Source organism: Magallana gigas, chromosome 2, assembly GCF_963853765.1.
Source record: "Magallana gigas chromosome 2, xbMagGiga1.1, whole genome shotgun sequence".
In the NCBI taxonomy this organism is placed as follows: Eukaryota; Metazoa; Mollusca; class Bivalvia; order Ostreida; family Ostreidae; genus Magallana; species Magallana gigas.
The window spans coordinates 54,900,651-54,927,458 of NC_088854.1; the positions used below are offsets into that span (position 1 = coordinate 54,900,651).

At 30.4% G+C, this 26,808-nt stretch overlaps 2 protein-coding genes and 1 long non-coding RNA gene across 3 annotated transcripts in view; 1 reads left to right on the forward strand and 2 right to left on the reverse strand.

Moving 5' to 3' along the window:
- LOC105324307 (frizzled-7-A) overlaps positions 1-26,808 on the reverse strand; it is a 70,811-nt gene that overhangs the window by 33,941 nt on the left and 10,062 nt on the right. The gene's annotated exons all lie outside the window — the stretch shown is intronic.
- On the forward strand, positions 3,761-26,057 carry LOC136272586 (uncharacterized). Its single transcript, XM_066074332.1, has 7 exons — positions 3,761-4,252; positions 8,480-8,705; positions 8,823-8,910; positions 24,178-24,366; positions 25,353-25,397; positions 25,549-25,668; positions 25,843-26,057. The coding sequence occupies exons 2-7, from the start codon at positions 8,484-8,486 to the stop codon at positions 26,055-26,057; spliced, it is 879 nt and encodes a 292-aa protein (XP_065930404.1). The 5' UTR covers positions 3,761-4,252; positions 8,480-8,483.
- Positions 10,514-21,584, reverse strand: LOC117685379 (uncharacterized). The gene is made up of 5 exons (XR_010711358.1): positions 21,265-21,584; positions 16,005-16,085; positions 15,656-15,738; positions 11,866-11,951; positions 10,514-11,287 (listed from the first exon to the last, which is right to left on the reverse strand). It is a non-coding gene; the product is annotated as an uncharacterized lncRNA (long non-coding RNA).

Below are 26,808 nucleotides of genomic sequence, written 5' to 3' on the forward strand. Positions count from 1 at the left end.
ATTAAACTTTAAGGTGGCTCTATACACCACTTTTTGATGACGCAGTACGCGAAAAAGTAAATCTGGAAGCATGCAATTCCGGTACTGGCTGATTTAAACTGAGGCGAATTCTATGGGAACCGCTCTTTTAAATAATTTGTTAAATGAATAGATTTAATTTGATAATTGGAAGATTCATTACTTACAAGTAATGTGGTATGTGACACCTTCACGTTGTGTGGTATTATTTATCGAAATAAACAATAAAATCAAGTATAATTTTTAAATAGTTTCTTTACCGTCATGGATATGTTACACAGTAGCGCAGTGGGTTAGTGGGTTCACTACAAACCAGTAGGTCATGAGTTCGATTCCCGTTGAGAACAAAAAAATTTTTAACTTTACAAAAATTTCTAAAACGCATTTTTTGGTTGAATACCGTGAAAGAAAATTCTAAACCGGTGAAAACATTTTAATTATAATATACTTTAATGGACATTAATATCGACACCTAACGGCGATGAGAGGGTTGCTTTGAATTTCTCTCAGGTTGGGATACATAAATCATATAGCCTAGTCAATGTTCCCCTTTATTTATTTGACTTTGTTTTGCATTAAAGCGAATATATTCACTTATACAGGGCGAAGTCTATAATGAAATATGTATGTATTTATCATTTAACATTATATTTAGGAAATTTTCTTCAACTCAGAAATGAAAAGTCCCCAAGGTGTTTGGGTCTTGGGATTTAGGAACGATAACCCTTACCTGAGGAACTTTCATACCAAATAAAATTTAAAATATTTTTTGTGTTTATTTGCAATGATTTTCTTTCAATTTTTTATGTCACATTTATTAAAATACATTTTCTTATAACATCAAGTAACTTTCTCAGATGATTTGTCAACAGAGTAAGAAAATATGAAAAATTCTGTTTTGGGGAAATACTAAAAAAAATTGCAATAATAATATTTTTGAATGTTAAGAAGTATTATATTTTTTTTTATGTGTCCGAAGGAAATATCCATCATATGACACACAAATTTCTCTCAATTTGTAAATAGCTGTCTTTTTAAAAAATATTTTACAAAATCACGAAAAAACATTAAAAAATTCTTTAAAAATACCTATAGTATCCCTATCATCATTTTAATATTTGATCAGTATATGTTTTGTGGTCTTCTATTGAAAATTGGAATAAACTGTGGGAGTATAGAGCCACCTTAAGAGGGTTAGATGGTCTCTGCAATTAAAAGACTGTGTTGATCTCCTTTGAAAGGAAATCACTACCTGTGTATGAAAATATAGGAATATACTTAAGTTTTAAAAGGTAAAATATCTAGACTTTGGTTTTGTTAGTTTATACTTTATCGCTTAACAAATCATTTCTAGAAAATTAGGTAGATCTGATGGTTAATATGTTGACCATTTAGCCACCTAAAAAGATGTATCGAAGTGTTAATAATACAGAATCCAATGGCGACAATTCAGAATATGACTTTCCAAAAAGAATTTCCAAAATCTGGTAAGTAAACATCATGCCTGTTTGTACTTTTTCCTTTTTATTCTTGTCTAAATAATACTATAACGAACCAATTTAAAATTTTCTCTTCAAAGAACTCCTTTTGGCTTTTTGAAATCAGAGTTTACCTACTTATTTAAATCAATTCTATGTAAGAATCAAAATTCGGTGGCCACGCATATTCACAGATTTTCTTCATACTTGACAATTTGATAGACTTTAGTAAGGAAAAAAGTCTAACGGCATTTGATTGTTGCTATGTAGTCCCGTTGCCATGGTAACCGAGGGTAAAGATGTCAAAATGGCATTTTAATTGATTTTTTGAGTACATATTGTGAGTAATGTGCAGAACTTGGGGTTTCCAGGGAAGAATTTATTATTAAAAATAGTTCTCATTTTTCAAAAGAAAGAAAAAAATTCATGGAGAAACGCATATCTTTAGAGCGTTTCCATGGTTACCAAACATAAATTTTGATATCTGTTTTCTTCATTTAATTTGAATAAAAAGTGCAAATCTTGGATTATTTGGTAAACACTATTATGCTTGTGCAATTAAGAATTTAAATATGGAAATTGATAACCGTTGCTATGGTAACAAGCTTAAAAATAGCGAAAATTATAATATTTTAGGCATCTTTGAATGGATATTATTCACTTATAATGAATATATATAAAATCAAATGGTGAGAAAAAATAAAGTATGTCCTTAACTTTAATGACACTTGAAAAAATCTGAAATTTTCTAAAAATAACTGCCGTTGCTATGGACTTTTCAAAAAGTAAGAATACCTGTGATTTTTTACGCAACTTAATTTTCCATAGCAACAACACTTCTCTGTTGCATAACAAAGCTTTTTGTGGTATATGATGAAAATTTAGATATATTTTTACAAGTTCCAACTAAAACAATTGCAACAAAAATTCTAAAATCGGGAGTTAAAGCATATCAAAATCATCTTCAATTTCTTAGTTTTTCCTATTTTTGGCCTTGTTGCCATGGCAACGAATTTCAATTTTTATAGAAAAAATATATATAGCATGAGCATTGAGATGGATGTAAAAATTTAACATTTTCCATTTCAGCTTATTAAAAAACCGCAAAAAACTGATTTCAAAAATTTGTAACGGTTTCCATTGTAACATTTTAAAAGTATTGGTTTCTCAATCAATTTTCTGATATAATTAAGTAATTAAAAATAGAACAAAGGCTGTTGTCTTTGGTAGTTTACATTAGTGGGCAAAACCTTCTAATATGGCTTGAAAGTAGGTAAGTTTTGCTTTTTTCCATCTTTAGCCTCGATTACTATGGCAACGGTTACCCATAGCAACCAACTTTAAGTGGTTTTTTTGCGTTTTACACCTAGATGTGTCCATGTATGAAATATAAGGAAAATTGGTGACTATGCGTGGCCAGATCCTTTTATAAATCTTACATAGAATTGATCTTAAAAACATTAAAACTAAGAAAAATTAGCAATTAGTAAATTATGATATTTGTCATTGTTTTCCGTTCGTTTAGAATTTTGATATATCGATCAAACTCGAAATAGTCCAAGGTAATTGAACTTCAAAAATATTAAGTTTATATATTTTATCTAAAATCAACAATAAAACTTTCAAAACAATTTCAACAAATGTCATAAAGAGACAAATTACGCTTAAAAGATTTTCAAAAATTTAAAATGGTTTTGTTAAAGCCGAATGAGTGCTCATTGGATTTTAACCCATTATTTTGAAAAACAGTAAATGTTAGTATTAGAATTTATTTAATGGATAAATGTATTCATTTTTTAATGTTGTTTCCTTTACATAAACAATTCGGTTCTTGTTGTCGCTTCTCACTTTGCCATTTACAATATCTGTTATTGTTACAATAATGCAAAGATTTCCTGGGAAAAAATACTCTAAGAATTAGGGCTTTTTCAACTGACGCTCCTTAACCTGTTTAAAATAGGTAAATAGATAAATAATAAAAACCAAATCAATTCCGGTAATAATTCATTGTATGGAAATAATCTAAATATCGACAAAAATATCAGACAAATGAGATACGTGTTTTAAGGATTTTTAATAACGATTAATTAATGTGAGATGGAGATATTTCTACCACCAAAATGAACCAAAAAATCCATCTACATGTACTTTCTAATAAACAAAGGATCAAATACAGAAAACATAAAAGAATCTTTCAAATTTTCTGAATCCATTTATTCGTTTAGAAAATAATTGCATATCATGCATTATTGCAATTATATTAATTGGCCTGTTATAGAATTGTCTAATAAAGATCAATTATTTCGTTGAACGTTTGTTGAGTTTTTATTTGTCGAAAATTTCTCAAACACCATCTAAGATAGATTATTCTTAAATCGATACAATCTTACCTGTGTATCCAGGTTCCAATATTAAATATTGGTTGCTTCTTTGGGCTCCTAAACACTCTCTCCAGCAAAATGAGAATTCCATGTATTATTGTTTCAGTTTTCTTACTTCATTCTGTGATTGCGAGTTGTTTTGAGCGTTTGACACATGGCTATCGCATGAACAGCTCCATCACAGAGCTTATATCTGACATTGGCGTCAACTCATGTATAAACGAATGTCTGCTAAGGAAACCTCACTGTCAATCCATCAATTACAACACCCAGCATTTCCAATGTGGACTCAACTCTAGAGGGGCTGATGACATCGAGTTGGAGGGAGTTCCGGACTACAACAGTGTCTTCGCTAAAGTGGTGACGGATTCGCTGGTATGATCTTCATCGGCTCTCATTGTTTTACATTATTTTAAAAGCTTTAGACTTGTTGTTTTCAATCATATTCATGTGATTACAGTGTATTCGTTAATGACTGTTTGTGAATTACCTTTCTTCGAGTAATTTTGATTTTTTAAATCTTCCTTTGAAAGCAATCTCTTGGAAAAAGCAAGGAAGTAGTTTGCCAACCCCTTCATAAATGTGTCACGATCCAGTTCACTGAAGTTTGTATTTCAACAGGTATTGTCAAAATATGTATTTTGCTTTTTTTATTCATTCGATTACAATTTTTTTTTTACTTTAAATTTGGCATATAATAATAAGTTTTGCAAAATTCTTATATCGAAACTTGAGTATTTTTTACGTCTTTTAATGTGTAAGCGCTATGACCGTTAGGTTAGGCCGACCGCAGATATTTATGGTTTGAAACGCAGACAGTAGGATCCGCCTGCTAACTCAAACCATAAAGATGAACTAAACGTAGCATGATCAGTGTACATTATGACATCATGTTTAATACGTTAACATTTTATAAATGGTCTGTTTTCGTAAATAGCCGAAGAAAAGTACGTGATTCCGAGAATTTTTTTATTTCTTCTTCCAATGCTTATCCATTTAACAAGTTGATAATTTTTTTTATTTACGCTTTATCAAGTATCTAAAAGATCGGTTCCTTGCTGCTAGTGTATTTATTTTCCATCTAATGATTTGATAAGATCGACACGTGAAACTAGTCTTATATCTGATTAATTATCTGGTTTGCATAGTCAATTGTTTTTATTTAAAATACTTTCCATTGAAAACTCGGGACATTGTTTTAAAAAATAGAGTAAATGGTCAATAAACATAGAAAAGCGCCACTCAGTTTAAGCATTGAATGCTTATTTTGTATGTCGTGTGTCCTACATAGTTTACATTTTTAATGTATGTTATAAAATGGCATTGTTTTGAACACTTGGAAATACAGAGATCGATCATTGACTGAACAGTCTTAATCACTGGAAATGATTAATAAATTTGCTACAAAAACAAAACAATCAGATAATATTTTGTATTTTACAAATATTGACTGGGGTTGAGGGCAACACTGATTATATTAGCTCCCAAGGGACGAAATATTGCCCGACTGTTATAGGTAACGAACAACTTGTCCCGATTAGTCTTTTAAAAGCAGTTTTTGAGTTTATGTTGATAATCTTCTGGTCTGATGTATTATATGCAGGCAATAGCTGATTTTCGGGACCGATGCTCGCTGTGTTTTGTATTCTTGTGACTCTTGCAGTCAATAGCTTCTTCCTGACCTGTTTCATAGTGCGCCAATTTCTGGATCCCGCCAAAGGTTTTGCCAACTATGAGAAAAGCTTTCCCTTGTGTTGAAGCATTTTTAGGTGGTGTAGATTCAAGTTTGTTCAAATTATGATTTTTATGATTTTCAGGGGTAGAGTTGGGCCACAAGGGGGGGGGGGGGGGGGGGGGTGTTGAATTTTTACTTGGTAGTACACAGAGAAATCAAAGTACTGAGGTACGCACGGGAGTTGATTTTATTGATTATTTTTAATGCTTAAAACAACGATATGTTATTTTGCTTGGCAAGTAGTTCCTTATCTGTTTATGAATAATATTGCGCACATTTTTTCTAATATGAATTTTTAGGCTTTTCCAAGAACAATTCCGAGCTACATGTATAGATAGAAAAACAAAAAACTCATATGCGTCATGTTGTGTAATACTTAAAAATAGAATTAACGCCAACAATATCTACGATATGCATTTGTATCAGTAGTCGAAATATTTCTTAATAATTGTATTCAAGCAATATTGAACTCTGGCGTAGGAGCACGTAGGAGCACATACGACAACATAATATCTAAATTGTTCGTACCATTTTAAATATGACCCTTTTTGGGGTATTCATAAATTAGTTTCTTGAAAAATAATGCTTCTGAATACAATGCATTGAATTTATATATTTTTTTAACTACTAAGTTTTGTCAGTGGCGGTGATTTGTGCTGAGGTCCAAACACTGATTCACTTCCGGTGTGCTACAGTAACTGCATAGGAGAGTTGATTAAAATCAACTCCCAAAAATTAAAAAGCTTCTTAATTCTTAAATCACAATTTCGCCAGAAGAAAAGCTGTCACTTCTGTGGAATCATTCTTAGGTAGTGTAGATACAAGTTCGCGGTGGGGCTAAATAAGGGGGAGGTCGAATTTTTACATAGGATTATAAAGAGAATTTTTTTTTTAAATCTTCTTAATTCTCAAAAACAATTGTAGCTTGTGTGGAAGCATCCTTAGGTTGTGTAAATTCCAGTTTGTTCAAATCATGATCCATGGGGATGGGGTAGGTCCACAATAGGGACCTTTTTAATAGGAATATATAAAGAAAAATGTTCTTAAAAACCATTCGACTAATGCGTAAACGTTTCCGCAGGAAGGTTTGGTTCAGCATAGTTAAAAATATGATCCCATGGGTCAGGGTAAAACGACAACGAAGGTGTCTTTTTTTCACATATTCAGAATATGTTGACCAGAAGCTTTAAATGTCTTTTTCTCCAAAACAAATCTACCTAAAAGCTTATACATTTTTAAAAGCAACCAAATATAGTGTAAACTAAGTTTGTTATTCAGTTTTGAAAACTTAAATATTTTGATACTACTTATATGCAAGCAACTTTACGTATTGATGTTTCTAACTGGTTTTGACTGTGACCCCTGGATAATTCTTGGGCCCCACAAGGGGGTCAAAGTTTGATGTAGGTTTATATTTATATTTCATTTGCAAAAAAAAAAACATGACCCGCGTTAATAAATTTGTAAAAAGTAAGTTAAATTAACTAATCTGTTAATGTACGTCAGGTACATCAGATAAAAGTAACAGCCAAATCGTCTCCAGTGAGATTTTGAGTCTGACATCATCATGATGATTTCGTGCAGTCCGTGATTTTTCTTAGGTTGTTGTAGGTTCCTACCAATCGATAAACGGGGCGTGTAAATATCACTTCTGTTAGTTTTTATAGAGCTATGAATTAACTTTAGTTTCCGTAAAAAATAGAGGGAATCATACTCGGTAGATGTAAATGTATATTTGTGATATGATTATTTAGTGAGTAACTTTGCTTATCTTGAAAGAATGGACCTTAAACCTTGTCACTGTTTTTGTTGGGGCTTTTTTGTATCCTTAACTGAATAGTTAGATTATATTAACTTTATCCTTAACCAAAGTCCAAAGTGTTCACCTTATAAAAATGTGTTTACGGAATGAAATAAACACATTAGTTTGTCTTGAAGTTAGGCTGAATGATTTCTACCTTACTTTCAAGTGGTAAAGAACGATGTAGCAATTATGACCTCTGGTTGCGACTCGATACCTTCACCTCTGCTGGATATTACAAACACATTCAGTTTGTTTAATTTAGAACATTTTATTCGGGTCGCTTTATATTTAAAACAATATCGAGGACGATATGAACAGCAGATTTAAAGTACAACCTGTCGTAGGAACAATCAGGACTGCTCTGGGTCTTATTTTTACTCGTTGGCAATTCTATTAAATGTTTCACTTTTGAAACTTATACGCAAGACTAATATCAATCGCAAAAAGTTGCCAGAATAATATTTATTTATTAATTTGAATTTTCGTCTTTGGTATTTGATTTTCATTGGCATTGTCTTCTTTTTATATGTGCTATAGATTAGAAGACATGTTAGTAAGAATGTGTTCAAAATTTCATATTATTTTATTTTGTATTTTCAATATTCCCTATTTCTCAGGATGAGCACCTAATGTGTTTGTTAACTGTAATTGTTAATGCATTTTATTGATCCTCTTTACTGATTAATTTCTAAAAATAGTAATAAATTATGAAATATCTGAAGCATTTTAACATACTTGGAATTTATTTATTTTTAAACACTGAGTATATAATATTGCAATGATTTTTATTTGAATTTGAAAATTTTAGCTTATACCAATACTTACTTTAATTTTTCATAGTTATATTAAATTTTGTTGCAATATTTTTTTTTGTTAATATTGGTTTACCAATCGAAAACTCTCATTTTGAGGAAGTCGCCATATCGCGAGTAAGATATATAAGGACATTAGTGCGCACCTTCATTATAATCGAGCATATACATTTCATCTGAAAAATGAGACAAATTTCACTCTTGTTCTTCTGTTTCATAATTTCTCCGAGTATTTCATTCTGTTTTGATAGTTTGATGTATGGATACCGCTTAAACAACTTCATCACTGAAGAAATATCAAACATTGGTGTTCAAACCTGCATAAAAGAATGTCTTCTGAGGAAACCTCACTGTCAGTCCATCAATTACAACACCCAACAATTTCGATGTGAGGTCAATTCCAAAGGGGCTGACATTTTGTTGGAAGGAACACCGGATGTTAAGAGCATATTTGCTTATTTAGCAAATGTTTCCAAGGTAAAGAGTACTTGTTATCTCTATGCTATCTATAAGTAGGAAATGTTGTTCTTTTTTGAATTATTTATCTATAAAAGTTTGCCTAGAAATATTGTTTCACTTTTTTTCTTTCTACAGGATTTTTCAACAAACTGCAAGGATAAAGTCTGTCAACCTCTTCATAAATGTGTAGCCATGAAAAATACCCATGTTTGTATTTCAACAGGTATGTTTATTCTATTTCTTTGTAACATGGTTTACATAAACACACACACACACACACACACACACACACACACACACACACACACACACATACTCGTAAAGACATGAAACTCACTACACATGACTTTTCACCAGAAAGTCACTACACTATTTTCTAAGGGTCGTGAAGAAAAAATTTGAGCAAATTTATAAAAGACTGTCTACTCTTATTAGCCTAGGGGGCTGATAATTCGTAAATTCATTATATTAAAAATTTGGGTTTTCCCCTGAACTTCACTACATCAGACCACGTGACCCACCAGTTAGACACACATGATTCTCACTACATTGTCAGGTTTGAAATACACACATGAAACTGACTACTTACATTAATTTTACTTATTTATCCCATCTTCTCATTATCAAATGATTTGATACACCATACATTCTTTGTACAGTTTCTAAAGAATTATAGCACACAAGTTTTGTGATTTATAGTGGATTTTAAATAACGTATGTGGCAACAAACTTTGAGAAAAGTACACACTTAAAAAAAATAAAACGCGTTAAACTTAGGACTAAGCTAACGCAGTTTGAAAAAAAAAATTCAAAGTGCGTTATGATGGAACTTCACCATTTTTTATTATCGAAACACTTAACGCACTTTTAAAAAAATATGTTTAAATAGAAAAATCTGGAATTGAATTTCTAATTTGCTGATTGTATGATGAATTGTTAACACTAGTAAATCTCATTAACCGTCTTTAAGAACGGGGTGGGTGTGGGTTAACCAATCATACAGGTCAATTACCAGTGCATCATTTACTAGTAATTGATTTCAGGAAGAAGGTTGCCTACCCCTTATCTTTCTATCCAAAACGTATGATATTCAGCAACTTGCATTGAAGTAAACGTTTCTGACATAGCCCAATGTATCAGATAAGAAGTACATTAATTTTGCTGCATAGACAAAAAAGGAAAAAGGCAATCTCTACGCGATGCAGTTTATGTCATATTTGGATAATTTAAAACTCCTGATTTGTTCTTGTGTAAATTGTCAAACTACGTAAGCTTATGAGAAAAAAATTCGAATCGAGAAACTGTTTATAAAGTAAGCTGAGAATGCATTGGATTCTTTTTTTTTAAAATATCCCATTGAGCTAAACAATATCAAACCAAGGTTAAAACAATCAGTTATTGTATGTCAATAAAAGTATCAATTATTTGGACCAAATCCTGAACAGTTTTTTTTTATAATATCGACGATATCAACGCACTTTGAAAAAAAAAAGCGCGTTTAACTGGTTCCAAAATTACTAGTAACACACTTTGAATTTTTTTCAAAGTGCGAGATATTTCAAAGAACATGTAACAAACCTATAAATCTTTGGATAAACCCAATTATTTGTTTTTCAATTATTTTTTTGATTTTTGAATAGCTAAAACCGAATGTTGTTATTAGAACAACTAATGGACCGTGGCAGTTTAGTTATTGAAAGAGAAAAACTATCACAGGCCCCTTCTACCTACATGTACATGTATATCACACGCATATACAAGCATCCATCATCTTTCATTTTCAGCCAAAGCTGTATGGTTATTTAAAGACAGAATAACGGCACAACTTCTGAGTAGAGCACTAGTTTTAATGGTGAAATTACAGATTATGATATAAAAATTCATGCAATTATTCACACCAAAATGCTCAATCACATTGATTATTTCTACATAATATTGCAAGGCATATACAAAAACAAGATCATGCATTAGCTAAGCTTATTTCATACTAAGATCTAGAGGGAGGTCGGGGGGGTCTGAACCCCCCCCCCCTTGCAAAATTAAAATTTCTTTAAATTGCATTATAAAATTACCAAAAATATGCCTCGGACCCTCTCCCCCCCCCCCCCCCCAACAAACTCAAATAACCGTCTGACCCCCCTGGAATTCTTTTTGGATCCGCGCATGTATTTTTTGACGTAGTGATGTTGATACATTAAATAAAAATGAATATCAATGATTATGAAAGTAATCAAGACATTACATTAGACTCTGACTTTTTATTGAGTATTACTAAAACATTTAAAAATTAATATGAACAAGGCAATATGATCGTTTAGGAACATTAAAACAGCAAAATATGTACATTGCATAACCCAACTTTCAATGCTACTGAATTTACACGTACATGTACACGTAAAAAGTGTATTAATTCTCTCATATCTTCATTTTTGGGAGAATACATGAAAACCACACGATCAATATAAAAAGTACCAGAGTTTCATTATCATTTCTAAACCAGTATTGATTAAAGCAATATTCATGGCGTAGATTTTTTTCCGTTGACACTATTGGTCCTCAATCGTCTATCTAGGAAGTTAACCTATGTCTGAACACTGGTGCTGCAACACAAAAATACTTGTCAAAATATAAATTCTGAGAATGTGTTTCATCTCTGTAAAGCAAGACTTTTAAATGTACTTTTTTCAGATTTTATGCAATACTAAAAGGTATCACTACTCACTCTGTCTCTCTGTCTCTCTGTATCTCTGTCTCCCTCTCTCTCTCTCTCTGTCTCTCTCTCTCTCTCTCTCATAACTATCAATGAAAAACACATGTAGAGGCATTAAGTTAAAAATTCACTTTACACTTTAAATTCACACACTATCTCCCTCTCTATCTATTTTAACTTTTCCCTATCTCTCAATTTTTTTTTTAATGTCTTATCTCAGTTTCATGCTGTTATCCCTTTTTTACACACATCTAGTGACATTCAGGAAAAGTGTATCAATGATGAATCAACTTCATATTGATGAAAACTAAAAGCAGTTTTCTCTGTATTCTCTTTCTCTTTTTTTTTTATTTCTCCCCTCTCTCTTTATCTCTCTTTATTTCTCTCTCTCTCTCTCTCTCTCTCTCTCTCTCTCTCTCTCTCATGCTTATTTCTTTTTAAGAAATAACATTTAATTTATACATTTACCTTAATATGTATAATCTTAGACAATGGCTTTTCCATGTGAGACAAACACTTTTCTCAGCAAACCTCATTTAGCTTGGATATTTTTCCTGAAAGCATAAGACAACAATAAACATAAAAAAATCATTTTGTTTACTTTGTTTTACTCTTTATAAAAAAAGGTTATGTTTTGTTATACAAGGAAGTTTTTAGAAATGTATAATTGACCTTTATAAAAGTGTTCAAATATTGCTGCTGTTGTTATGTTCTACATGAGAGATCTCTCTCTCTCTTTCTCTCTCTCTCTCTCTCTCTCTCTCATTTGAACACATTTCTTTTATAAGTCCTTTCACTCCCTCTCTACCTTCTGCAAAATGTCTTTGTCTCTAACTTTGTTTCAATTTCACTGACTCTCTCTCTCTCTCTCTCTCTCTCTCTCTCTCTCTCTCTCTCTAATTGCCATCACATTTAGTTATTTACACACATGTAGTGACATTCAGGTAAAGTATCTCAATAGAACAAAAATCCCTTGATTTAAACAAAATGTTTTAATAAGTCCTCTAACTTCCTCTCTCTCTTCCGCTTTAAATTCTTTATCTTTCACTTATTTTCTATCAACTTCTTTCTCTCTTTTAAATGAACATTACTTTTCATTATTTACACACACATAGTGAAATTCAGGTAAAGTATCTCAATAAATAAAAAAGAAATTACCTCCTTTGAAGAAAAAGCTGTAAAAAGGCCTCTCACTTCCTCTCTCCCTTTCAATCTAATTATTTTATCTCTTAATTTCTATCAATTTCTCTGACTTTTTCAAACAGACATCACATTTCGTTATTTACACCCATGTAGTGACATTCAGGTCAAATATCTAAATTGAAAAACATGTTTTACTTAAACAAAATGTTAATAATTCCTCTTTTTTCCTCTCTCCCTTTTGATATAATTCCTTTAAATCTAACTTAGTCTCTCTCTCTCTCTCTCTCTCTCTCTCTCTCTCTCTCTCTCTCTCAAATTGACATCACATTTAGTTATTTACACGCGTGTAGTGACATTCAGGTAAAGTATCTAAATAGAAAAATTACTTCATTTATACAAAACAGTTGTATTAAGTCTCACTTACTATCTTTCCTCCACTCTGATTTCTTTATCTTATATTTCCTCTCTCTCTCTCTCTCTCTCTCTCTCTCTCTCTCTCTCTCTTTCTCTCTCTCTCTCTCTCATATTAACATCACATTTAGTAATTTACACTCATGTAGTGATATTCCGGCAAAAAAATTCAAAAGAAAAAATTGCTTCATTTGAACAAAAAGTTTTAATACTTCCTCTATCTTTCTCTTTCTCTACCGAACTGATTTCTTTCTCTCTTATTTTTTATTAAATTCTCTCTCTATTTTCCAATTGACATTACATTTAGTTATAAACACACATGTACTGACATTCAGTAAAAGTATCTCAATTTACAACAAAAAATTACCTCCTTTGAAGAAAAAGTTGTAATAAGTCCTCTCACTTCCTCTGTCCCTTTCGATCTAATTCCTTTATCTCGAAATTTAAATCTATTTCTCTGACTTTTTTCAAAAAGACATCACATTTAGTTATTTACACACATGTAGTGACATTCAGGTCAAATATCTAAATTGAAAAACATGCTTTAGTTTAACAAAATGTTAATAATTCCTCTCCCTTCCTCTCTCCCTTTTGATCTAATTCCTTTAAATCTAACTTAGTGTCTATCAACCTCTCTCTCTCTCTCTCTCTTTCAAATTGACATCACATTAAGTTATTTACACGCGTGTAGTGACATTCATGTCAAATATCTAAATTGAAAAACATGCTTTAGTTTAACAAAATGTTAATAATTCCTCTCCCTTCCTCTCTCCCTTTTGATCTAATTCCTTTAAATCTAACTTAGTGTCTATCAACCTCTCTCTCTCTCTCTCTCTCTCTTTCAAATTGACATCACATTAAGTTATTTACACGCGTGTAGTGACATTCATGTAAAGTATCTAAATAGAAAAATTACTTCATTTATACAAAACAGTTGCATTAAGTCCTCTCACTTCCTTTCTCCCCTAGATTCTGACTTTTTCATCTTCTAATTCTTCAATTGACATTTCTCTCATTCTCTCTCTCTCTCTCTCTCTCTCTCTCTCTCTCTCTCTCTCTCATATTAACATCACATTTAGTAATTTACACTCATGTAGTGACATTCAGGCTAAAAATGTCAAATGAAAAAAATTGCTTCATTTGAATAAAAAGTTTTAATACATCCTCTATCTATCTCTCTCTCTCTCTCTACCGAACTGATTTCTTGCTCTCTTATTTTCTCTCTCTCTCTCTCTCTCTCTCTCTCTCTCTCTCTCTCTCTCTCTCTCTCTCTCAAATTGCCATTCCATTTAGTTATTAACACACATGTAGTGACATTCAGGTAAAGTGTCTCCATAGAAAAAAAGTGCTTCACTTAAACAAAAAGTTGTAATAAGTCCTCATTTTCTCTCTCTCTTCTGATCTAATTCTTCTATCTCTAAATTTATATCTATTTCTCTGACTTTTTTAAATACACTTCACATTTACTTATTTACACACATGTAGTGACACTTAGGTAAAATATCTAAATTGAAAAAAAAATTCTTTATTTTAACAAAATGTTGATAATTCTTCTCCCTTCCTCTTTCCCTTCCGATCTAATTCCTTTAAATCAAGCTTAGTTTCTATCAACTTTTCTCTCTCTCTCTCTCTCTCTCTCTCTCTCTCTCTCTCTCTCTCTCTCTCTCTCTCTCTCTCTCTCTAATTGCCATCACATTTAGTTATTTACACACATGTAGTGACATTCAGGTAAAGAATCTCAATAGAACAAAAATCCCTTTATTTATACAAAAAGTTGAAATTTGTCATCTCACTTCCTATCTTAATTCCTGTACTCTAATTTCTTCAACTTTTATTTCCTATCAACTTCTCTCTCTCTCTCTCTCTCTCTCTCTCTCTCTCTCTCTCTCTCTCTCTCTCTCTCTCTCTCTCTCTCTAACACCACATTTAGTTATTTACACTCATGTGGTTACATTCAGGCAAACATTTTTAAAGAAAAAATTGCTTCATTTGAACAAAAAAACAAGTCCTCTATCTTCTTCTCTCCCTTCCAATCCGATTTCTTTTTTCATATTTTCTATTAAGTTATCTGTCTCTCTTTTTCAAATTGACATAACATTTAGTTATTTACACACTTGTAGTGACATTCAGATAAAGTATCTCCATAGAAAAAAATTGCTTCACTTAAAACAAAAAGTTTTAATAAGTCCTCTCACTTCCTCTCTCCCTTCCAATCTAATTCCTTTGTTTCTTATTTTCTATCAAGTTTTCTGACTTTTTTTCAAATAGACATTACATTAAGTTATTTACACATATGTATAGTGACATTCATGTATTATATCCAAATAGTAAAAATGCTATTTTTTTTTCAATTATTCCTCTCTCTCTCTCTTCCTCTCTCCCTTCCAATCTAATTCCTTTAAATCAAACTTAGTGTCTATCGACTTCTCTCTCTCTCTCTCTCTTTCAAATTGACATCACATTTAGTTATTTACACGCATGTAGTGACATTCAAGTAAAATATCTAAATAGAAAAATTACTTCATTTATACAAATTAGTTGTATTAAGTCATCTCACTATTTCTCCCCTTTAATCTAATTCTCTCTCTCTCTCTCACTCTCTTTCTCTCTCTCTCACGCACACACACATACAGCATTTCTCTTTTTCTGTTATTATTTGTAATAGTTAGTTGTTTACAATAAGTAACAAAAATTATACTGATACCTTCAAAAGCATCATTTTAAACATCTGCATTAAAAAACATATCAGTCATTGTCTGCAGATGCTTTCCATTTTGGGCCATTTCTCTTAAAAGAAAATGTAGAAAAATTTCAGATATGCATAGTATCATTCACAATTAATTGTTCATTCTTAATTTCTTAATAATCATATATATTGTATACAGTAATATATAATTATATAAAGAATATAATTCAGCTCACTCAGATCAAACGTATAAGTATTTCTCATAGACACTTAAGTACAAATAAAGCTTCTTTCTCTTCTATATCCCTCTTTCTTTTTTTCCCTTAAGCATGTGTTTGTTTACAGTAAGAAAAAAATTGTTCATTACCTGGAAAAGCACAATATCCAACTTCTACATCATAAGGCACATCAGCCACTATTTGCAAACAAAATTTTTGGTTTTGAGTCTCTAAAAGAAAATGTAAAAAAGAAGAATAATATTGGTTACATGTTGAGTTCATTAATGCAACGAAATAATCACCGTGAGTATATAAAATAATCCTTTTGTAAAGTATTGGACCCCCATGAGGAAACCAATATCTTTTGCTTTTAACTTGAAAAAATAAGTATACATTATGTACATGTAATTGATTATTTAAAAAAAACAACCTATATCACCATTATAGTTTAAATAAAAATCCTTTTCTATTGAACTGAATAGACCTCCATGAGGACACCCATGCTTTTCATTTCAACGTTAAAAATTCAGTTTACTTATTCACTCTAAAAACCTCATAAATATTCTTGGATCTTTACTTTTACCCTGATTTGTCTTAAATTACATTAACACTAAGAAATATTCACCATTAGTTTAAATAAAAATCCTTTCCTGTTGAACTTAGAACCCCATGAGTAAATTTATACTTTTAATTTTAACGCTACAAATTCAGTATACTTGATCACTAAGGAAACTCCCTAAATTTATTTAAATCAATATTTGTACCCTTATTTATCCTAAATTACACAAATGCTATGCAATAATTACCATTAGTTTAAGTAAAAATCCTTTCCTATTGAACTTACACACCCATGAGGAAAATCATTCTTTTCATTTTAACGTTATAAAATCAGTAAACTAAATCACTTATGAAACCCCTTAAATCATTTTCAATCAATATTTGGACCCTAATTAATCCTAAATTACACTAATACTAAGAAAAAATAACCATTAGTGTAAGTAAAAATCCTTTCCTGTTGAACTTAGACCCCCATGAAGAAACCCACACTTTTCATTTTAACATTCTAAACTCAGTATACTTAATCACATAGGAAACCCCTAAAATCTTTTTCAATCAATATTTGTACCCTAATTTATCTTTAATTACACTAATACTAAAAAATTATCATCACTAGTTTAGGTAAAATCCTTTCCTGTTAAATTTAGACTCCCATGAGGAAACCCATAATTTTCATTCAATGTTCTAAAATCAGTATACTTATTCACTTCGGAAACACCCTAAATATTTTTCAGTCAATATTTTTTATCCCTAATTTATATTTTATTACATAAACACTAAGAAAAAATAACCATTGGTTTAAGTCAAAATCCATTCCTGTTGAACTTGGACTCCCATGAGGAAACTCATTAACTTTTCATTTTAATGTTATAAAATCAGTATACTTAATCACTAAGGAAACCCTTAATTCTTTTTCAATCAATATTTGTACCCTAATTTATCCAAAACTACATTAACACTTAGAAATAATCACCATTAGTTTAAGTAAAAGTTCTTTCCTATTGAACTTAGACCCCATTGAGGAAAACCATATACTCTTTATTTTAACGTTCTAAAATCAGTACGTTTTCACTTAGGAAACCCCTTAAAATTTTTTTCAGTCAATATTTGTACTCTAATTTATCCTAAATTACACTAATGGTAAGAAATATTCATCATTAGTATAAGTAAAAATCCTTTCCTATTAAACTTAGACTCCCATGAGGAAACCCATAATTTTAATTTAAACGTTATGAATTCAGTATAGTTATTCATCTAGGAAACCATCTAAATCTTTTTCAATCAATATTTGTATCCTAATTTATCCTAAACTACACTAATGTTAAGAAATAATCATCATTAGTTTAAGTAAAAATCCTATCCTATTGAACTTAGACCCCCATGAGGAAACTCATACTTTTCATTTTAACGCTCTTAAATCAGTATACTAAATCACTTAGGAAACCCCTTAAATCTTTTTCAATCAATATTTGTCCCTTAATTTATTCTAAATTACACTAATACTAAGAAATAATCACCATTAGTGTAAGTTAAATCCTTTTCTGTTTTATTTAGACTCCCATGAGGAAACCCATAATTTTCATTTTAACGTTATAAAATCAGTATACTTGATCACTTAGGAAACCATCTAAATCTTTTTCAATCAATGTTTGTGCCCTAATTTATCTTAAATTACACTAATACTATGAATTAATCATCATTAGTTTAAGTAAAAATCCTTTCCTATTGAACTTAGACTTCCGTAAGGAAACCCTTATTTTCATTTTAACGTTCTAAAATCAGTATAGTATTTATTAAGGAAACCCCCCCTAAATTTTTTAAATCAATATTTGTATCCTAATTTATCTTAAATTACACTAATACTAAGAAATAATCACCATTAGTTGAAGTAAAAATACTTTTTTATTGAACTTAGACTCCCATGAAGAAACCCATAATTTTAATTTAAACGTTATGAATTCAGTATACTTATTCCCTTAGGAAACCATCTAAATCTTTTTCAATCAATATTTGTACCCTAATTTATCCTAAACTACACTAATGTTAAGAAATAATCATCATTAGTTTAAGTAAAAATCCTCTCCTATTGAACTTAGGCCCCCATGAGGAAACTTATATTTTTCATTTTAACGCTCTTAAATTAGTATACTAAATCACTAAGGAAACCCCTTAAATCTTTTTCAATCAATATCTGTACCCTAATTTATCCTAAATTACACTAATACTAAGAAATAATCACCATTAGTGTAAGTTAAATCCCTTTCTGTTAAATTTAGACACCCATGAGGAAACCCATACATTTCATTTTAACGTTATAAAATCAGTATACTTGATCACTTAGGACACCCTCTAAATCTTTCAAATCAATATTTGTACCCTAATTTATCCTAAATTACACAAATACTATGAATTAATCATCATTAGTTTAAGTAAAAATCCTATCCTATTGAACTTAGACCCCCATGAGGAAACTCATACTTTTCATTTTAACGCTCTTAAATCAGTATACTAAATCACTTAGGAAACCCCTTAAATCTTTTTCAATCAATATTTGTCCCTTAATTTATTCTAAATTACACTAATACTAAGAAATAATCACCATTAGTGTAAGTTAAATCCTTTTCTGTTAAATTTAGACTCCCATGAAGAAACCCATAATTTTCATTTTAACGTTATAAAATCAATATACTTGATCACTTAGGACACCCCCTAAATCTTTTTCAATCAATATTTGTACCCTAATATATCCTAAATTACACTAATACTATGAATTAATCATCATTAGTTTAAGTAAAAGTTCTTTCCTATTGAACTTAGACTTCCATAAGGAAACCCTTAATTTTCATTTTAACGTTCTAAAATCAGTATAGTATTTATTTAGGAAACCCCCCCTAAATTTTTTAAATCAATATTTGTATCCTAATTTATCTTAAATTACACTAATACTAAGAAATAATTGCCATTAGTTTAAGTAAAAATCCTTTCCTACTGAACTTAGACTCCCATGAAGAAACCCATAATTTTAATTTAAACGTTATGAATTCAGTATTGTTATTCATCTAGGAAACCCTCTAAATCTTTTTCAATCAATAGTTGTACCCTAATTTATCCTAAACTACACTAATGTTAAGAAATAATCATCAATAGTTTAAGTAAAATTCCTTTCCTATTGAACTTAGACCCCCATGAGGAAACTTATATTTTTCATTTTAACGCTCTTAAATCAGTATACTAAATCACTAAGGAAACCCCTTAAATCTTTTTCAATCAATATTTGTACCCTAATTTATCCTAAATTACACTAATACTAAGAAATAATCACCATTAGTGTAAGTTAAATCCTTTTCTGTTAAATTTAGACTCCCATGAGGAAACCCATACATTTCATTTTAACGTTATAAAATCAGTATACTTGATCACTTAGGACACCCCCTAAATCTTTTTCAATCAATATTTGTACCCTAATTTATCCTAAATTACACAAATACTATGAATTAATCATCATTAGTTTAAGTAAAAATCCTTTCCTATTGAACTTAGACTTCCATAAGGAAACCCTTAATTTTCATTTTAACGTTCTAAAATCAGTATTTATAATAGTATTTATTTAGGAACCCCCCCCCCCCCCCCCCTAAATTTTTTAAATCAATATCTGTACCCTAATTTATCTTAAATTACACTAATACTAAGAAATAATCACCATTAGTAGAAGAAAAATCCTTTTTATTGAACTTAGACTCCCATGAAGAAACCCATAATTTTAATTTAAACGTTACGAATTCAGTATACTTATTCACTTAGGAAACCATCTAAATCTTTTTCAGTCAATATTTGTACCCTAATTTATCCTAAACTACACTAATGTTAAGAAATAATCATCAATAGTTTAAGTAAAAATCCTTTCCTATTGAACTTAGACCCCAATGAGGAAACCTGTACTTTTCATTTTAACGTTCTAAAATCACTCTGTACACTTAATCACTTAGGAAACCCTCTAAATCTTTTTGGATCATTATCTGTACCCAAATTTATCTCAGATCGTACTAATATTAAGAAATAATCACCATTAGCTTAAGTAAATATCATTTATTTTGAAATTTAACCCCATGAGAAAACTCAAACTTTTCATTTTAATGATAAAAATCAGTATTTCCTACTAAATCACTTTTTTAAAGTAACTTTTCCTAATATGTTTCTATTAATATAATTATGCAACGTAATTCATCCGTATTTTTAATGAAATTGTACAATTGAAAAGGTATATCAATCAAGTACATGTATGTGGAAACAGCATAACGATTCCACAGAACACAGCATTATGATTTTTAGAAAGATAGAGGAAATTAGGATTAAAAGTTGGCAATGTTTACAGAATGTTTTTAAACAGGTATTATGATAAAAGCTATGCTGATTGAGGTTAAAAGATCACATATTTTGCTTTTAATACATATTATTTATTTAAAAGAATTAAATATAGACTCAGTGTTAACCAGTCGGGAAAAATACCGCTAAATTGAGGAAATATCACCTATTTCTGATTAGGAATGCGGCCGAATTTCGGCCACTAAGAAGGTACTGATATATCCCTTAAAATATAAGTAATAATCTGTTCCATAATTAAATAAATCTTGAAATAAAATAGACACATTTTAATTCTAAATAAGTTACGATCCCTTCTTTGATTATGAATATGGTATTCGCATGATGTCAAAATTAGATCTCGTGTTCTCTTATCAGTGACAAACTTAACAGGAAAGACAATGCCTGACCTTGTTATAGTCGTTTACCAGATTTATCTATTAGAATAGAATGATATAATTCCCTAGATATCGAAGAAAAAATGATACTTACTGTAAACAATTATTTCCATCTTCGAGTAGGAAGTTCCGATTGCGCATGCGCTATTTATATCCAATGGAGGAAAGTGTGTAAAGTACTATTATGGACTCCACGATGAGTGTCAAAAAATCCACATACACACCGGAAACCCAAACATAGTACAATTTTATATTTTTTGAATCAAGTACGATGAGAAATAACGTTTCCGAACGATTTTACTTCCCACTACACGGGTGCATGTAGTGGGAAGAAAAAATGTAGTGGGATAAAACGTGTGTATTCATACTCGTGTAGTGGTATTCAGGTGCTTACAAACACACACACACACACACACACACACATATATATTTATATATAGAAAATTTGAAAAAAGAAAGACAACACAGAGTAAAACGATTATATATATATATATATATATATATATATATATATATATATATATATATATATATATATATATATATATATATATATATATATATATATATATATATATAAAGCACTAAAAATGGCTAACGACACGAACAATATTTATTCTATTGTTCGTGTCGTTAGCCATTTTTAGTACTTTATATATTCAGTTTACTGGCTTAGTATCTATATATTAGATCCGACACTTAAAAGATGCCTAGTGTTGTTGATTCTATCAAGTGCTTTATATATATATATATATATATATATAATAAATATCCAGAATAAAATCACAAATTGATCCTATTTACTGCAAAATAGTTTTTTTAAGATAAAACACGGTAATAGCGAACATGTTTTTTATGAATTGACGCTTTCAGCGAAGTGATTTTTATTTAATGTTGCAAACTTGACGGATATAACGAATTACGCTTATAACGAAGTAAAATTGCCCGTCGTTGATACTTTGTTCTCTTGTTAGACGGGGTCACGTGACCCCGTCTATTGGTTTACTGTCAAAGTTTCACACCGGAAGGCACGCGTAGAACACATGAATTGAGTCTACACGTAAAAAAATAGTGCAGAAAGTGTTCATGCATTTCAGTAAATATGTATTATAAAAAACGCATTAAATCTTTTTAAGTCCTTTGTGTATACACAGAATTTTATTTAGAAAATAAAAAAATAGTTTTATTGATCAAAATATTCTTGCTCGGGTTCAAATGTGAAATGAGTTACGTAACTGAATGCACAGCGCTGTTGACGATTCAGTTGGTGTACGAGCTAATAAATCAATAGAAGAGGTTGATGGTGGAATCGAAATTAAAGTTCCCAAACGCAATGTGCCATTTTTGAAAAGTTTGAAAAATTTTATTTTGACAATCTTCCACCTTAATACTACCAAACTTCATTCGCAAGCCGAAGTTAAAATCGGGACGGGTTATACACAGATGTTTTACAAATTAAATAGGTGTTTCATTGGCTTGCAGTCTACTTGCGGTATGACTGCTGTTCGTCTCAGAAGGAATTTTGTACAAAGAAAATAAAAACAAGTCTGAATTTGCCTTCTCGTTCGTTGGCTCTTTGTTGATTATACTGAATTGAAATTTTAAACAATGCATTGTAAGCAAACTCTATAATAGATTATACATTTTATACAGCATATAATCTATACACTCTTATCGATTGAAGAACCAAGTTAATAAAATGTTCATGTTTTCCGGCTTAGTTGGAATCAGGCTTGGGGTGAATTACATTGAAAAATAATGCATTACATTATCATTACTTCATGAATTAGGGCATTAAATTACCATTACCATTTCTTAATTTTCTTGAAGTAATGCATTACATTACCACTACATGAGTAAAGTAATGCATTACCATAACTTTGTGAAAAGTCAATAAGTTTTAAAAAAGTAATTTAAAAACTAAATAAAGAGTTTTTGTAAATATTTCATAAATAAAACATGCTTAAAATATTTACAGGTTCATGTTCACTATCAGGTTCAAATTTAATGACTTATACAAGATTGCTGTTGCACTTATAGTTCTCAAAGTAAGGTTGGTACCGTAACATTTACACGCTAATGGCGGAGTTGACAATCTCTGTTATTTATGTCTCTGATTTTCGGAGTATGATTTTTAATGAAAGGAACGGCTGTGTCGTAATTCGTGTAGGTGATGCACGAGTTAACACAAAAAGTAGTAAGTGGCGAACAGATTTATTTTTACCTATTAATTTTGCATGAATCGCAAATGAAGAAAATCGTGTCAGATAAGTCGGTCTTAAAAATCAAAATGGCGACAGTGACAAATCTTTTTATTGTCAAAGTTCTTGGAATCTTATTGTAAAAAAAATATTTCAAACGTCAGGTGCCTGTGTTTGTTATTGGTATACTTTGTACTTTATACTTTATATGTTAACTTTGTTTGTTAATTCAGCAGTTTTAGAGTTTTCGGGGTTTTCATAAAACTTTTATTACGGATACCGTCCGACTTGTGGATTTTCCCTTGGATCACAAAATTGAATAAATCTAATGATTCTAATTATTTACTTTGATATAGTTGTTTGATTTTCCCGGTTAGTAGTAATTTTTACAAAAAATTCCTTGGTGTCTTATTTTACATAATATACCGTTGTGTCAATTTTCTACAATAATGAAGGCCGGGATTAAGTAAAATTAAGACAAAGTATCAGAAAATTGCAAAAAAGCCGAATTAACATAGATTATAACAACTCATTCAAACTCATAAATTTTGAAAGCATATTCGAGGAAATCCAGGACAATTTCAAGACCCCGTTTTTCAGTACTCTCAGTACTTTGATATTCATCTTCGAGAAACGCAATACCTTTATCCATTTTATCGTTGCCAGATAAAAAAAAATTAGAATAGTTATTATTTTCAAAAACGTAATATTCTAACAAAAGCTCTCAGATAGTGAAAACAATGTACATCTTCATCATCTGTCTATGATACCCTTTCATGATTTGGACTCTCCTTTCCTTTCAAAAGCTTGTAGGAGAGGAACTTATGGAAAAGAGGGTCAGTGCCTGCCCTGTCCCGTGGGTCAGTACAACGATGGATCCAAGCAATGGTGTTCTTTTTGTCCCACTGGAAGTTACAGTAACGAAACGGGGTCAAGTTTTTGTTATCCTTGTCCTGCTGGTACTTTCAATAGATTCTATGGCCAAACAGTGCCAGGTAAGACCACACAATTGAGAGCACTCGACGATTGTTACCATTTTTAGACTGTATTGATCGCCTTTAAAAGAAAAGCTACTTATAAACATATATAAAAAAGTATCCAAATTTAAAAGGTGAATAATATGGAATTTTTCTTTACTAAATAATTGTTATTGCCTAATAATTCATATCTTAAAATTTTAGGAAGATCTGATGTTTACTGTTAATTCATTATAAACGCGGGTGATTTTTCACGTAAAATCGTCAGAAGAACCCCTCGCAGATTTTAAAATCTTGCCATTATTTTCTGAGAGTTGAGAACTACAGGAAATATGGATAAATGTTCCTCGTTCGCGATTTTATATTCTCGCGATATTATGCAAAATATCGAGACCTCAGAATTAGGTACTCGTGTAATATAAGGAATTTACAGTAATTTGTTGACCATTCAGCCTTCTTATACGAAATAACATTACATGAACGCTGTTTGCAAACTGCCTTATATTTCTTCAGTATTTAATTAATAAAACGTTACCTATAACCCTTTAACACCCTATTTATTGTCATATTTCTTGACTTGTAAAACTATTTAGTTGGACACAATGGTACAAAGAATCGTATTTATTAAATGGATCAGTTGATTCTATTAGCACGCAATTTTTCGTTTCGGAACAGCCATCATAGATAATTTTAAAGAAGATTATTAGTATTAAATGAATTATTTCTTTTAATATGATATTTGATGAATTATGAAAGGCAATATTCAAAATGATAATAACACCTCAAGGTCAAAAATGAATTTTCAAAAGAAGACCATATTCTTCGCAATATTGTTTGAAAAATATTACTTTGGCACTTTTAAGATGGTAATCTGCTAAAATCTTCTTTAAAGAAAAATTCAAAATTTCAATGCCTTTTAAATAAAGTACTTGGATCTGTAAAAAAATATCTTAGCTTTTATACAAAATACATGTGATTGGATATTTTTGTTTCTATTTCAATAGATTCATGCAAACCTTGCCCATCGGGATATCACCAATATACAACAGGTTTACCAATTGCTGTTCCTGTTTAAATATTTAGCTCGATTTGAATTGATATCGTTTGACCTTAGAATTGGTTGTCAGGTAACCAATAATAATTATTGCTAAATTAACTTTTTTGATAAAATCGTCTAACGATGGTTCTTATCTGTTACAGGACAGGCGGCTTGTATATTTTGTTCTTTTGGTACATATCAAGATCTCGAAGGACAATTCAACTGTAAGGACTGCAACGATTTCTATGACTGTGCCAACAGGAGAAGAACAAATTGCTTCAGTATGTTTTTCTTATATATACAGCGTCTTTTTAGAGGAATTTTTATAATTATATAAAACAATGTTTTTCATTCCAAAAGTACCAACCTTTCTGTTTATAGGTATATATGAGCAAAGAGGTTTGAGAAAATATTCCAAAAATATTTAATAACTATGACATTAACTCTAATTGTAGGTTTAATAAAACATGTCGGACAGATTGGTATTGACGGACTGAGTTACGGGAAATACAATCGACATGATTGCAAGGCCATCTGTCAACTTGACAGGAAATGTAAAGGATTCTCTTTAAACGGTGTCACTAAGGACGAATGTTTTACTCACACGCAGATTGATCACACTACATCTATTTTTGATTTCTATGAATTTCCCACTGAATGTCTGGTTTAAAAAGTTATGAATTTTGTATTTTGTGTTGCAACCACTATTGAAATAAAACCACTATTGAAATAAATTATTTCAATAGTGGTTGAGAATGCATTTCATTAGAAAAATCACTTTGCAACCACTATTGAAATAAAACCACTATTGAAATAAATTATTTCAATAGTGGTTGGGAATGTATTTCATTTAAAGAATCACTTTACAACCACTATTGAAATACAACCACTATTGAAATAAAATATTCAAATAGTGTTCCGGGATGTATTCCATTTTGAAAATCAATTTACAGACACTGTTGAAGTACAACTACTATTAAAATTATTTTTTCAATCGTAGCTTAGAATGAATTTCTTTATTAATATTACTTTGACAATTTATATTTTTTTCTTTACATTTCTCTTTCTAGAAACATATCATGTCCTATGATATTGTATATTATTTGCACAATTGTGAACATCTTGTAAATTGCCAGAACTTCTATTCAAACTCCCTGTGTCTTGAATAATTTCTTATTGATGATTATTATTATAAAATTAATCTGACTATTAATATAAATTATTTCAATAGCGGTTGGGGGTGTACTTCACTACGACCACTATTGAAATATATTATTTCAATAGTGGTTAAGGATGCAATTCATTTCAACCACTATTGAAATAATTTATTTCAATAGTGGTTGGGGATACCTTTTATTTCAACCACTATTGAAATAAAGTATTTCAATAGTGGTTGATGATGCATTTCAGTTTTATGTCTA

Coding starts and splice junctions, on each gene's coding strand:
- LOC136272586 (XM_066074332.1), top strand. CDS start 8,484: ATGTATGGATACCGCTTAAACAACTTCATCACTGAAGAAATATCAAAC. Junction 24,367..25,352: donor CTATGGCCAAACAGTGCCAG/GTAAGACCACAC, acceptor CTATTTCAATAG/ATTCATGCAAACCTTGCCCA. Junction 25,669..25,842: donor GAGAAGAACAAATTGCTTCA/GTATGTTTTTCT, acceptor CTCTAATTGTAG/GTTTAATAAAACATGTCGGA.